Source organism: Panthera tigris, chromosome A3, assembly GCF_018350195.1.
Source record: "Panthera tigris isolate Pti1 chromosome A3, P.tigris_Pti1_mat1.1, whole genome shotgun sequence".
Lineage (NCBI taxonomy): Eukaryota > Metazoa > Chordata > Mammalia > Carnivora > Felidae > Panthera > Panthera tigris.
In genome coordinates, this window is record NC_056662.1 from 5,773,507 (window position 1) to 5,788,487 (window position 14,981).

General features: G+C 57.5%; 1 protein-coding gene across 1 annotated transcript in view; it reads left to right on the forward strand.

The window, feature by feature from the left end:
- The first annotated feature begins 12,667 nt into the window (after positions 1–12,667).
- BMP7 (bone morphogenetic protein 7) overlaps positions 12,668–14,981 on the forward strand; it is an 89,589-nt gene continuing 87,275 nt past the window's right edge. The window contains exon 1 of the mRNA XM_042980100.1: positions 12,668–13,153. Coding sequence (XP_042836034.1) covers positions 12,736–13,153 — 418 coding nt within the window. The 5' untranslated portion in view covers positions 12,668–12,735. The remainder of the gene's footprint in view (positions 13,154–14,981) is intronic.

The following is a 14,981-nucleotide window of genomic DNA, read 5'->3' on the forward strand; positions in this document are numbered from 1 at the left end:
GAGAAAATGGGGCCGCAGAAAGGTGCAGGCTCGCGCGGTTGGCGGCAGGTCCCGGTCCCCCAACCGCGCTTTGAGTGAGCAGGGTTTCGGGCAGGGGGTCAGTAAACGTTTTCCGTTTTCTGTAAGGAGTCGGATCGTAAATATTTCTGACTCTGCAGAATGTACAGTCTGTCACAGCTACTCAAATCTGTCGTTAAACACGAAAGCGGGCTGAGATAAGAGGTAGGCAGGTGGTCGTCGCTGCATTAGTAAAACCTGATTAAGCAAAATAGGCGACTGGATGTGGTGCGCGGGCCATAGTTTGCCACCCCGCGATCTAGTCCCTTGACCGCAGGCAAACAGTCGCCACGTCACGAGGACGTCGGGAGACCGGAACCAGTCAGGCTGGTGGCACGTCGAGACCGGTGTTGCCGTGGTCGCTGACCCCACGTCCATCCTCCCTCACCTCCTACCAGAACCGGCCAGAAATCCTCACCGGTTGGCCTCTGGGGCAGCTAATCGTGCCTCTGTGACCCCGTGCTGGCTGATGAGATGCCCGGAGCTGGGCAGCCCATGCAACCGTGAGGCTGTAGGCCATGGGCTGAGGGCAGCAGCATGGGGTGACCAGGGGGGAGGACGTCCTCCCCATATGCTTCCCGTGGGCGGAACGCACATCTCCTCTCACGTTTCCGACGCACACAGCCAGATGCGATCCTACGAGTTCAAATACCGGGTCCAGTGCTGGGCGCAAAGTGAATTCTTAAGAAGCAAAGTAGAGTCCCTTCTTGGTAAAGTCAGAAGGGAGGTCTCTGACCCTCTGGGGCATCCTGAGTGATGGGTAGGGTTGGAGGTGATACGTTCTGGCCTGAAGGCAACATCAGTGCCTCTTCTCCCCCCAGTTCCGGGAACAGTTGGGAAGCTGTCGGGGGAGTAGGAGGAGAGAGCCTACGTGTGCTCCTGCCGCGGCCGCGTTCACAAGGTCATGATTGTGGCTCTCCGTCTCTCGAAGACAGAGATGACCTCTGAATCATCTTCATGGCCCTGGGTGGTGGTACTGAAACTCACCCACCATGTGCTGTAGATGGTTGGGGTGGAGCCTTCTTACCGCCCCCCCCCCCCCGCCCCTCCCTAGGGATGGTTAATTTTAGGTATCACCTTGACCGGGCTAAGGGAGGCCCAGATGACTGGTAGACCATTATTTCTGGGTGTGTCTGTAAGAGTGTTTTTGGAAGAGGTTAGCCTTCGAATTGGTAGACCGAGTCGAGAAGACGGCCCTCATCGATGTGGGTGGGCATCTGATCCACGGAGGGTCTGAGTACTGCGACAATGTGGACGGAGGGCCAACTGGCCGTCTCTGCCTGATCTGGGACATCGGTCTTCTCCCGCCCTTGGGCGTCTATGCCGCTGGCTCTCCGGTTTTTCCTACTTGGACCAGAACTTACACCATTGCCTCCCCTGATGCTCAGCCCTAGACTGGATTATATACCGGCGTCCCGGTTCTGCCCCAGGGCACAGGTCTCTTGTTGGGTTGAACCAGTTCCTGACTCTGGGGTGGGCAGGTGACCCAGGCCAGGAAACTCAGGTGCTCTGTTCCTTGGCCCAAGACCCGGATGTCCTTTTTTTTTGGGGGGAAGCAAGAATCTCTCTGTCTCCACCATGGTCACCAGCTAGCACTGTCCATCTAGAGCAATCGGTGGCTGAATCCCCTCCCGCCCCCCGCCCCATGCAGAGGATGCCAGTCTGTGGTAGGAAACAAGGAAGCCAACACGAAGACAGATGCCAAGTCAAAGGACGGAGCTGGAGGGCTGGAGAGAACAGAGCTGCAAAGAAGAGGTTGCCCCGTGCACCCTGGGAGCCGGCACTGCCTGGACAGTGCTGAGCGGCACCCCTCTGATTTGGGCTCGTGTCATCGGCACTCAATGCCCTCCTGACTTAATATAACAGCTCAGGGAAACGCTGTACTTTAATTAAAGGCCGAGAAGCTCTGAAATGAAGAAACCTGTTTGTCTTTCTCCGGCTCGTCGTTTCTTAAGCTGACCTGACCGGGAAGTGCCTTTTCCATGTACCACGTTGCATACGTTTGATGGACGGAGAGAAAAGAGAAGGTGTTCCCGGCAGTGAGGCAGCAGAGGCGGGGAGGTGACACTCGCGACATCAAACTCCTCTGGGAAACGGAGCTGCGAGGTGGCTGCTCGGAAGCCAGGTGTAGAGAATGACCTCGCCCCCCCACCTCCCAGCTTCCTGTATGTTTTAGGGTTCTGCTCCTGAGTGAGATCTGTCTCCACGTGGGGCCATTTTCACAAGATGACCTCTGTGAGTCACATTCCATTGTTTTATCTTTAAAAATTCTGCCTCAGAGACAGACCCCCCCCCCTTTTTAAACACAGGATGGCTTTATCTTCTCAGTCTGTTTATCGCCGAATGCCAACAAGGATTTCGGAAGTCACAGATGCCTCGAACTAACCTCTAAGAGGGACTCAGCGTGGCCAAACTCAATTGATTTTTTTTTCCCCCTTCGAAAATGGAAATGAAACAACCAAATGAAATTAAATGTTCTGGTTATAACGAAGCTTTTGAGCCCCTGTAGATCATCCTTTTATTTCTCTGGCTCCCACCCCCAACCTCCAACAAGTTCCCACAAGGCATTTGGGAATCAAAGAATATTACCCCATAAAAACAAAATCAGGGCCGTGGTGCCAGAGACATGGGAGGACATGGGACACATTACAGCCGGGAGGTGGGGGTGGGGGTGGTGGCTCCAAGCGCTGACCCTGTCTACCATTCATGGGAGCCCCGAAGAAAAATCCTCCTCGGACTTGGTATCCAAACAGCAGCTGAGGAGGAGAGCTGGGTCTGAGGTGACCGCAATCTTTGCAACCTCTTTGATGTCTGGGAACGTCGTGCTTCCTGGTTATGCAACCGCAGATAGCTTCCTGGGAGCACACTCTTCAAAGGCGGCCGGGGATGGGTCTGGCTAAAGACGATCCTGGGCTTCCGACCAGAAGTGGACACACACATGCCTGTACCCGTGTCTGGACTCTGCTCCGGGACAGGGGCCCGGGCTGGGGGCATGGGCTGACTTCTTTTGGCTGTAAGGATGAAGCACCCACTCGGGCCAGCCCAAGAGGGTGATGGGGTCATACAGACGCCGGGGTCCGGGGGTCTGGGCACCGGGATCCATCGGGCCCCGGGAAAAGCTGGAGTTAGAAGGAGTTTCTGGGGTCAAGTGGTCCAGGTGCTCTTGGGATTCGTCCCTGGGTCTTTGCACTTGGCGTCGCCTCCTTTGGGGACACCCTTTCCCTGTTTGTCACGTGCCTGGCTTCTCAGACGTCACCTTGGCAGAGAGCCTCTCCCTTGTCACCTGAACACCCGAACCCATGGTCGTTGTAGTCTACACCCAACTGTCAAGGCCATTGTGTCACCCCATCCCCCCTAGGAACACCGGGTGCTATGGTGAGCCTCTCAGGAGCACCTAGCAGGGACAATGCTAGCTAGTGACAGCTGGCAGGAACAATCCCGGCTCCTGATTCGGAGACAGGTGGCGTTCCGGACAGAAACCGAGGTGTCAGGGAGTTCGTTCATTCTCTCAGCGGGCATTTGTCGGTCATGCACCACAGGCAGGATGCCTTCTGGGCTCCATTTATGGTGGTGCACAAGTCAGACCGAAGCCCATGCCCTCGTCCCCGTGGGGGAGAGATAAGAAAGCAATAAACGTGTAACCCTATGATATTTCAGGTGGCAGTAAGCATGTATAAGCGTGTCCCACACACTTTGGGACATACTTACATTTAAAAATTAGTCATCGGGGCGCCTGGGTGGCTCAGTCGGTTAAGCGTCCGACTTCAGCTCAGGTCACGATCTCGCGGTCCGTGAGTTCGAGCCCCGCGTCAGGCTCTGGGCTGATGGCTCAGAGCCTGGATCCTGCTTCCGATTCTGTGTCTCCCTCTCTCTCTGCCCCTCCCCCGTTCATGCTCTGTCTCTCTCTGTCTCAAGAATAAATAAACGTTAAAAAAAAAAATTTAAAAATTAGTCATCATCGTTGATCGGAAATTCAAACGTGCCTGGGTGTCCTGCCTTTTTGTGTGCTAAATCTGGCGGCCCTACTCAGTGGTCAGTCATCGTGTGAGCCACGGAAATAAAAGTTGCGGCTGGCTTTATGGAGAGGTGTGGGTGGAAGACAGAAGGCAGTCAGAAGCAGTTGGCCCAGGTTTTAAATGCCGGCACTGCCCTTTGTCCTGGCGAAGCTCTTTGACTTCTGGGCCTTTGATATCTTCATCTGCGAAACGGGAGACAGAACATCTAATTTCGGGCTGTTGGAAGATTCAAGATAATCTGTGATGCGCCCGGCACATAGTTTGTGTCGTCAGTACTGACCCTCATTATTCTTTGCATCATAGGTAACCTGAGCTCATATCTGTTCATCTTCCCGAACTATGTTTTTACGTGAGTCAGGACTAACCTATTTGGAGTGAGGGTTGATTAAGAGGGAGGCAATAAAGGTAACATTAAAGCAGAAGGAAGAGTATTTTTTTTTTTTTTTTATATAACAAATGCTGGGCAGGAACACAGCGAGGGAGGCCAGAGAAGGAAGAAGAAACAGACACGGAGACATGTACAATATGGGACAGTGAAGGGTTCCCAGGACCCTGGGAGCCAGAACCCCAGATTTGAATGCCAGCTCTGTCCTGACTCACTGGGAGACTTTGGGCCCCACACTTTTTCTGTGGGTCTCGATTTCTCTCTCTTCAAGATGAAGGACATGATACACACATTTGCAGGATTTGGGTTGCAACCGACTGAAACTCACTACACGGTGGCTTAAACGATCAAACGATCTTTTTCTTTTTTTTTTTTTTTTTTTTTTTTTTTTTTCTTCTTTTTTTAACATTTTTTATTTATTTTTGGGACAGAGAGAGACAGAGCATGAATGGGGGAGGGGCAGAGAGAGAGGGAGACACAGAATCGGAAACAGGCTCCAGGCTCCGAGCCATCAGCCCAGAGCCTGACGCGGGGCTCGAACTCACGGACCGCGAGATCGTGACCTGGCTGAAGTCGGACGCTTAACCGACTGCGCCACCCAGGCGCCCCTCAAACGATCTTTTTCAATAAACGAAGAAATAAACGTTTAGTCTCAGTACGTCTCAAATAAAGCATGGGACGTACTTAGACTGAAAGCCATTCATTATTGGGGCGCCTGGGTGGCATCCGACTCCGGCTCAGGTCACGGTCTCGTGGTTCGTGGGTTCGAGCCCCGCGTCGGGCTCGGTGCCGACAGCTCGGAGCCTGGAGCCTGCTTCAGGATTCTGTGTCTCCCTCTCCCTCCGCCCTTCCCCCACTCGCTCGCGCGCACTCTTTCTCTCCCAAAAATAAATAAAAAATTAAAAAAAAATCGTTCATTATTTGTCCGAAATTCACATTTAACTGGGCATTCTACATTCTTCTTTGTTAATCGCAGCAATTACAGCCGCCCTTCTCGCTCTGTTTAACCGGAGAAGCTCTGTTTCTGTTTTCTGTGTCGAGCATATGTGAAAAGCGTCCTTGATCAAAAGTTCCAGCTGCTGAAAAAAAGAGGCCTGTAAACTTTAGACGGACATGGTTCCCGTGGCCCCTTCCAGCTCCCTGATGCTGTACCCTGCAGGCTTGTAGCTGTAGGCAACAGAAACCATCTGGGGCTGACTGGTACAGGAAAGGAGTTCACCAGAGGATCTTGTGGGGCTCACAGAAGTTCCAGGAAGGCCAGAGAACCAGGTTGGGGGTCTCTGCAATTGGGAACATGGCCCCAGATGGTTCTGCAGAATGGCCCAGGCCCAGGCTAGCAGCATCTGACTGGCTGGGACCTGGTCACATGCTCTGGTTGCAAAGCAGGCTGGTCCAGGGCATCTCTCATCTGGGGGGGTGGGGGGGTGGGGGTGGGGGTGGGAGGCTGCTTCCCAAGATGGGAGATTCCCTGAACACAAGGGAGGACTCAGACGCAGAGGGGAGGAGGGAGACCCTTGGAGGCAATGGCAGTGAAGGCTTAGGGTCCTGGAGAGAGAATTCTGGATTTTGATGTTTGTGGGGGAATTTTCTGAGCTGGCGGGGGTGGGGGTGGGGCGCTGCTTTGAAACGCACAGACCTTGGGGTCCTTTGGTGTGGGGAGTGGGGAGGCTGCATACGCCCTCCAAACCCAGCAGAGACCTATACAGGGACAGTGGCAAACTGGAGTCCAGCATCTGGCTGGTAGATGGGTTTTCTTTGGTCTAACAGTTGAAAAACAAATTGAATTAGCTGCCCATACACACTGAGAGCCGTCACATAAAAGCAGGGTTTCCGCTTCTCTTGAAAGTTAGCATTCTGTGGGAACGTCAGAATACAATTCCTGGATGGCACCCCCCCCACGCCCCCACAGGAATGTGGCTTCCAGCTCGCCCTCTCCCCAGCCCTCCCTGTTAGATCTGGGCCCCGGGTCCCTTCCTTCTGTTGTGTTTGTCTCGTGTGTGGTCTCCTTTAGTGGAAGAGGAGGAAAGTGATTTCTAACTTCGGAAACAGAGTCCGCACACCCGGCGACATCAGCACCCCCTGGGAACCGAGCAAAGGTGCAGAATCACAGGGCCCACGGGGACCAGGGGTGTGGGTATGCGCATTTTGACAGCTGGGGGGGGGGGCGGATTTGGGAAATTCGACAGCACAGTCAGGATGGAGAAGGTTTGCTTTTGGATCAAGCGAGGGGGAGAAATGATCTGCTCCCAGGCCATTAAACCACCAGGTGCTTCAAAGCCCGGGCTGTGCAGACAGATGTGGCTTTGGATGATGGTCTCCTCCCGAATGAGTAGCGTGACACTCTCAGAATCCCGGTCTGTTTCTCTGTGGTCCGAGAAGAACAGACCCGCGCCTGGGGGAGGGGGACGTGGGCTTAGGCAGCGAACGGTGTAGCAGGTGCCCCGCTTCGAGCTTGCCAGCCGCTCACGTCTGGGAAGCAGGAAAGGGCTTCTTCTGCCGCTCAACCAAGAATAGTAAATGCTCAAAACCGGTTCCTTCAACTGAGGAAGAAAACAACAGTCGTGCCAGTAAGAAACAAAACCGAAGCTTTCTCCTGGCTCTTTGGGAGACCCTGATAAATAAATCTATCTGGGAGCATCAGCTTTCCCTGGAGCGAGTGTGTGTGTGTGTGTGTGCGTGTGTGTGTGTGTGTGTTTTCCATCTGCAACTGTGGCTACTGCCACATGCACTGAAGACCGATAGGAGCTGTTTCGTGTCTTACTCCTCTGTTGAAAAATTTGTGCAAAGCCCCAGGGAAAGTGAGCTTGAGTCTCTATCTCCAGCGCAATGAAAGGTCTGCAATGAAAGCCACATTTCATTACAGGAGTGCTAAAATAATTTCTTCTCTGGGGCAAGTGGACACACACACGCACGCACGCAAGGATCTGCACACAAGGATGTGAAAACCTGTGCACGAGGAGGCTCTCGGCCCCCTATTCCCGGCGGGCGTCTGACGTCCGTCCAGGTCATCAGGCCATGGCCAGGTGGGGAGACAGAGGGAACAGCTCGCTAGACTGGCCAGGCCGGGGGGAGGGTGCCCCCGGGGAGCCCCCAGGCCCGCTGAACTTCTGCCGGGACAGGTGGTACAAGGGTTCTGCTGGGGAAGACGAGGTCCCTACCTCCCGCTGAACCTGAGCGTCAGCAGGATGACTTTTTTTTATTGCCTTCGAGACACATGCTGACTTGGCCAAAATCGCTCCGGCAAGATGTGAGCGATGATGTATGAAATGAAAACTTGCCCCAGCGCTGAGAGCCGGGTGTGGACTCTCGGCTGGGCTGGCCAGACACAGCGATACCCCTCACGTTTCCAGGCTGTCTTTCAGCCAGGCGAAGCAGGCCCCAGGTGTGGAGCAGAGAGGGCGGATCCGGTTACGGCCGGCCGGGGAGTCCTGCGCCGGGTGCCCAGCTCAGGGAACCACAACCGGGGTGGGGGCTGGGGCACCGGCTGCTGGGAAACCGGATAGGCCCCCGGGAAGTTCCTGGACCCTGGATGGCACAGGAGGGGCGCCGGGGGACAACGAGGGGGGTCAGAATGCAAGCCTTGCCCTTTCTTCTCTACTACTGCGATGCTGCTCTGCTCTCACCCCTCACCCCGCCTCTCGATCTCTCATAATCGGGAGAAATGGACTTTTCTCTGCTTGGCCAAAACCAGACCCTCACGAAGAATTGTGTTGTTGTTGTTGAATTTTTTTAATGTTTATGTTTGAGAGAGAGAGAGAGAGAGAGAGAGAGAGACAGAGCGTGAGCAGGGGAGGGGCAGAGAGAGAGGGAGACCCAGAATCCAAAGCAGGCTCCAGGCTCTGAGCGTCAGCAGAGGGTGATGCGGGGCTCAAACCCATGAACCACGAGATCATGACCCGAGCCGAAGTCGGTCTCTTAACCGACTGAGCCACCCAGGCGCCCCAGGATTGTGGTTTTTTTTTAATTTTTTAAAATTTTTTTATTTATTTTTGAGACAGAGACAGAGCATGAGCAGGGGAGGAGCAGAGAAAGAGGGAGACACAGAATGGGAAGCGGGCTCCAGGCTCTGAGCTGTCAGTACAGAGCCCCACGCAGGGCTCGAACTCACAGACTGTGAGATCACGACCTGAGCTGAAGCCGGGCGCTTAACCGACTGAGCCACCCAGGCGCCCCTGTTGTTATTTTTGACTTAGAAGGCTTTCCTGTTAACATATTTTCCTTTTCATCCAGATCGTAACAGACACTTATCAAATGCTTTCTCTGTGCCCCAGTCACCTTGCAAAGCACTTTACGTGAATTGCATTAGCTTCCAAATCCTCCTGGGAACCGTAGGAGAAAAGTGACCCTAGGAAATGGGCGCTAGTAGCCTCCCATTATACAGACAGGGAAACTGAGGCACAGAGCGCTTAAATCTCTGAGACAGAAGGGCAAGTGGCAGGGCTGGGGTGTGAAACCAGACAGACAGGCTCCCAGGGCCAGGCTGCTAGCTCCCCTCTCCCCGCCTTTCTCTAAACAATCTCCAAGGTTCTGATGGTGTCTTCAGCTCTCAAACCAGCATCCCATACATTCCTGGCCAGATATTTCTCGACTGTGTGTTGGCATTCATTCATCCATTCATTCATTCATTCATCCAGCAAGCATTCGCTGAGGGCTGGGTGCAGTGCTGGGGACTCCTGTGGGGGAGGAAGCAGGGAAAATAAAGAACACACCCCCTCCCCCAGCGTGGATGGCAGGAAAGATAAAGCCGAATCAGGTTGTGGGAATTCGGAGGGAACCTTATCTTTGCCCAGATCTTGGATATGGAGAGCGTGTTTTCTCTTCGCCTTGCATGAGAAAAGACGGAAGGGTCTCGGGGTGAGGGGTCTGGGAGACACCTCGCCCTGGCGCCTGCATGGTCAGTCCTCAGTGAACTGTGCTTTTCAGGTATTGGCTCTGCTCATTTTGCTATTCATCCAATGGGCACTTACTGAGCACCTGCTGTGGGCCAGGCTCCACTGGGCTCCCGGTGGGATGTGCAGAGGGGTGAACCATAATCCTGGCTTCAGGGCCTTCCTGGGGTTGAGGGGAGCAGGGCAGATGCTGACCAATCAGTTGTTTTCATATGTAAATCGGTAGCACCAGCACCGGCCGCCCCCACCCCCTGCCTCCCTCGCTGGTCAAAATCCCCCTGAAAAACTTAAGAGTGGATTAAAAAGCAGACAGGGCTGCAGCAGAGGAAGAAAGTAACCTCCTTCATCTCAGCTGGTGACGGAAGTGAGCTCAGGGGCAACAAAGCCCCGCGTCTGTTCCTTGCTCTGCACAGCCTGTGCACCTGCTGGTCGCTCTGCCTAGGATGCCTTTCCCTGGCGAAGCTGGCTCTCCCTCCTCCTTCCAGGACGCAGGTCAACGGCATCTGGTCCAGGAGATCTCCTTCCCACTGCCTCATCCTGTTGACTTAGCCCCGTGGCTTATCACGAGATGATCTAGGGCGCGCCCCTCACCCGTGGACTCGGGAGGCCCGCCAGCACTCCTCTGACTGCCTCTGCAGGCCCCCGTGTTTGCTTCCTACCCACCACGATGCCCGTTTGGGTCTCTGCTCCCTGACCCTCCTGTGTTCCCTGTGCTGCCTGGCCCCGGCCGAGTGCACCACATCCTTCTCCGAGAGAATCAAGGGACAGCACTGCCACCCCTCCGGACCTCTAATCCCGTCGAAGGTTCCCGCTTCGTCTCCTCTGGGCTGAAAGCCAGCTTTGTGATGGAGGCCGCCGTGCGGGCTCGCTCTCTGCGGTGCCCTCCAGCCCAGCACTGTGCTTGGCACTGGGACGGGCGCGTAATTTGCAGGGCCCAGTGCAAAATGAAAACAGGGGCCCTTTGTTCATAGATTAGGAAGAATTGCAACACAGAAGCAGCAGAACATTAAGCCAAGCGTGAGGCCCTTTTGAGCTTTGGGGCCTGGGCGTCCCCACGGTTGCCCGCCCAGGAAGCCCACCCTGCCTGACACGGAGGAAGTGCTTCACAAACCTTTGTTGAAGGAAGGAGTTAATGGATAAAGGGCAGGTGGAGGGGGCTTTCAAAGGGCCTTGACTGACAGGTGGGCAGAGGGGCCTCAGGACCTGTTCCACCTGGAAGCCAGGGGCCTAAGAAACATGAATGGCTCTGACCTGTAAGCCTTATGGATCTCTTCTCCTTGCCTGGCCTCCGGCCTCTCTTCTCCGGCTGCGATCTTGTCTAAAAGCCCCCAAAGGACCGCATGGCAGAACCATCTCTGCTCCGGAAAACTCTAGAAGGCCAGGTTTATCTTGACCGACCCGGAGCTTTCTCCTGTCCCCAGGTGAGGCTTAGCCAGACTGTCCCCCCACCCCCCACCATCCGGGGCTCTTGTCTCCCCAACTCAATACTTTACCTTCCTCCCAAACTCTAACCCACCATCTGGGAACTCCTAGCTTCTGGATTTGCCTCTTTGGGGCAGTCCTAGGAGGGGACGGAGGCAAGGTTGAACTTGTACCCACGGCCTCACTCGCACTCCGGGGGAGTATTTTGCTCCCGTTTTTACGGATGAAGACGTCAAGGTTCTGAAGGGCAGTAATTCACTTAAGTTCTCCAAGCATCATCCAAGGCGTCCGTGTCCCTGCCCAATAGCGCTGGGCCCCGAGGAGCTCAGGATGTTTGCGGGGTGAGGGAAGGCCAGGAGGGAAGAAAGGAGGTCTCAGGCACAGAGCCACAGAGGGGAACTGGGTGCAAGGTGGATCCTCAGACAATGCCAAGCCAGGGGCTGATGGGGAAGGGCGGACATGGGGTGGGGTAGGGGCCAGGGTATTCAGTCCCAGGCTCCGGAGTGCTAGGAAGTAAACGGGAAGGGGGGGCGGGGGGGGGCCCAGAGGGGAGGAGGCGGGGCGAGTTCTGCAGCTCACACAATTTCAATCCTTCAGCAGATAATGATTGTGCGGCCACAGTGGCTACCAGGACCCGGGTCCAAGGCGCAGCGGGTACAGAGGAGGCTCAGAGAAGCCAGGCCTGGGTCTCCGGGGTGGGGGACTCCGTTTCCGGTGTGTGACGCGGGGCGGGGGGGGGGGGGGCACGGGACAATAAAGGCAGCACGAATAACTCAAAACAGGAATCCAGGCGGTGAGGGGGGAGTTCAAGAAAACACAAGAAGTGACCTTACCTCTCCTGGTCCGGGAGGAAGTGGCACCCGAGTGGCACCCGGAGGTGGAGGGTTGGCTATCGGAGCTAGGCACAGAGGGTGGGAAGGGAGAGAATTCCGGGCGGAGGGGGTGGCAAGAGCGAAGGCTGGCGCTAAGCGCTGGGAGGCGCACAGGGGTCAGCGTGGCTGGAGTAAATGGGGGGAGGGGGGCTGGTGGAGCAGAGGGGAGGGAGGGACTCGGGGTCACCTCCTCCGGGAAGCCTTCTCGGATTGCTGCGCGGCCTCCGCACCCTCCCCCCCCGCCCTCCCCCGCTTCTTCCCCGTCAGCCCGAGAAGAATCCCACCGGTCCCGCTCAGGCCTCCTCCCTGGCCGGACTCCGCGTCCCCAGAGGGCAGGGCCGGCTCGGATTCCTCCCTCCGCATCCCCGCGGCGTCCGGCCCGGCGCTGGGCACCCCGTGGGCACTCGGTAAATATTTGTAGAGCGCACTAGAAGGAATGAATGAACCCATTGGGCGCAGCTGGGGGGAGGGCGGGGCCGAGGGCAGGTGGGAGGCCGCGGGCGCGGGAGGGGCCCTTGGAAGCCCGTCCTCCTCCTCCTCCTCCCAGGCCCCAGCGCGTACCAGTCTGGAGCTCCCGAGGCGGCCTCTCGTGCGATCAAGGGCGCGCACCGCTGGGAGAGCGACTCGGGGCCCCCGCTCTCCGCGCCGCAGTTCGGAAGAGAGTGGGTCGCCGCCGCCCGAGGGCGAGAGCGCGAGCGGAGCGGGAGGAAGGAGCGCTCGCTCGCCCGCCGCCTCGCTGCCTCCCCGGCGCTCGCTCTGCCGGCTCCTAGGTTTGCCGGCTGCTCCTCCCACCCGCGCCCGCCTCCTCGCTCGCTCGCTCGCTCGCTCGCTCCAGCCGGTTTCCGAGCCCCGCGGTGAGCCCGGGCGAGTGCGGGGCGAGGGACCCCGGGGCCGGCGCCGAGCAGGGGGCGGGGGTCCGGGCAGCAGAGCGCAGCCGGCCGGGGAGGGGCCATGTCCGGCGCGGGCGCAGCGGGACCCGTCTGCAGCAAGTGACCGAGCGGCGTGGACGGCCGCCTGCCCCCCTCCGCCACCTGGGGCGGCGCGGGCCCCGGTGCCGGGTGCCCGGAGCCCGGGTCGCGCGTAGAGCCGGCGCGATGCACGTGCGCTCGCTGCGCGCCGCGGCGCCCCACAGCTTCGTGGCGCTCTGGGCGCCCCTGTTCCTGCTGCGCTCCGCCCTGGCCGACTTCAGCCTGGACAACGAGGTGCACTCGAGCTTCATCCACCGGCGCCTCCGCAGCCAGGAGCGGCGGGAGATGCAGCGCGAGATCCTCTCTATCTTGGGCTTGCCCCATCGCCCGCGCCCCCACCTCCAGGGCAAGCACAACTCGGCGCCCATGTTCATGCTGGACCTGTACAACGCCATGGCGGTGGAGGAGGGCGGCGGGCCCGACGGCCAGGGCTTCTCCTACCCCTACAAGGCCGTCTTCAGTACCCAGGGCCCCCCTCTGGCCAGCCTGCAAGATAGCCGCTTCCTCACCGACGCCGACATGGTCATGAGCTTCGTCAACCTCGGTGAGTGCGGGCAGGAGGGAGGGGGTGAGCCTCTAGGTCAGGAGGCACTTTGGGACGGGGAGGGGGGGGGGTCCCTTTTTGCACGCAGCCCGCCCATCTTTACACTCCGGGCGGTTTGCAAAACCGCAGTGCCTGGCGCAGGGTCCGAGCCCCCGTGGACCCCAAGCAGCGCGCGCCCCAGGTAGGGCGAGCCGGGCTCCTTCGGCCCGTGGGAGTTTGGCGGAGGAAGGGGTTGGTTTGAAGCCCCCTCCGGGTGAAGTCGGCCGGCCGCACCTCTGGGGGGCGGGAGGCGCCGGGCCCGCCGCGGCTCAGTTCAAAGCGCGGGGCTGGGTCATGTGAGCCGTGCCGGGCCCGCGCGGCCCCTGCTACCTGGATTTAAAGGGCCCTGTTGGGCGAAGCTGCCTTCCCGCCTTTTCGGGGCCCCTCTCAGCCCTGCCTGGACCTGGCATCGCCGGCGTCGCACCCCCTTCCCCGCCCCGTGAAGCCCTACCTGTCCCCTCGCGGTGCGCCCGCCTTGGCGTGCGGCGCGCCGCCAGTGTCTCCGGGCGCCCTCCTGGCGGCCGGGCGCCCCCTTGCCTCCCAGCTCTCCTGGCGGGAGCCGGGGAAGAAACGGTGCCATCGCGAGCTTTCTATTTTAAATATTTAATGATAGGTCCCGGGCGGGCAGAATCCATTTTCGGCGTTTATCACGTGTGGCGCGCAAACCGCGGGTTTTGGCGATTGAGTGGCGCGGGATCTCCGAGCAGACGCTGCCGGGGGCGGTCCCGGGGGACCTAGCTCTCGCCTGGAGCCGCGATGGCCCGGGGGACGGGAGGCTGGCGCTGCGGCGGGGGCGCGGGGGCTCCTCCAGAGCGCGCACGGTCGCCCGACTTGCTCAAACTAACCCCCGGCAGCGCGCTGTGGGACTGATGATCAAATATTTGGCTTCCCGAGATAACACGCCCCGATAGCGCCGTTTCCTGAGCCGATTTCATTCTACGTGTGTAACTTGCTGCGAAAACGCGAACGGAGCCAGGACAACAAACTCACGCCCACGGGCGCCGTGTCAACAGGGAGATGATACCGAAGCCCCCCGCTGGGGGCGCGGGGCAGGGAAGGGGGCGCGGGGGAGCGGGGATCAACCCTCGTGCTTCCAGCACCGGATAAGGTTCCCTGAGTTCCCGGGTCGCCATTGTCTGTCCTAATAATAGCGAGAAGTCAAATAGTGCAGCGACTCTCAGCTAGAAAAGGGTGGGAGGTTTAGATGCCAAAATAACTTCAAGAAAGTTTAAATTATACTAAGCAGCCTGTTAGAAGGAGGCAGCTCCATATGTCCTGATTTAGAACAATCTCCAAGATGTATGAGGTGGAAAAAAGCAAGGTGCAGATCAGTGAGGTTAGTATGTGCTTGTATATCATCCGTTCCCCCTGGAAGAAGATACCATGAACGTGAAATACATTTTATGGGGGGGGTGGGTAGTACTGGAGCTGGGGCTTAGGGAGTGGGAGCTGGGGTCTGAGTTTTCATTGTCTGCACTTTTGTCTGTGTGCCTTTTTTTTTTTTTTTTTTACAATGTGTATTTATGACCTACACCAGAACCTAAAGAAAAATTCCAAATATATTTATAAAAGCGGGGCTCTGTAACCATCCTGAAGCTGGGGGTTAGCCAAGGCCCTTTCTCTGGTGAGGGATTTATGGTATCTAATGCTCTCTTGGGTCCCCGTGACTCTCACTGAATGCAGCAGGTCCCAGGGGTGGCCCTCAGAGCTAGGCTGGGGTCATTAGAAAGGTGTATGTAAACCCTGGCTTCTGTGGAAGGCTTTGCAAACCCAGTGCAGAAAAGCACCC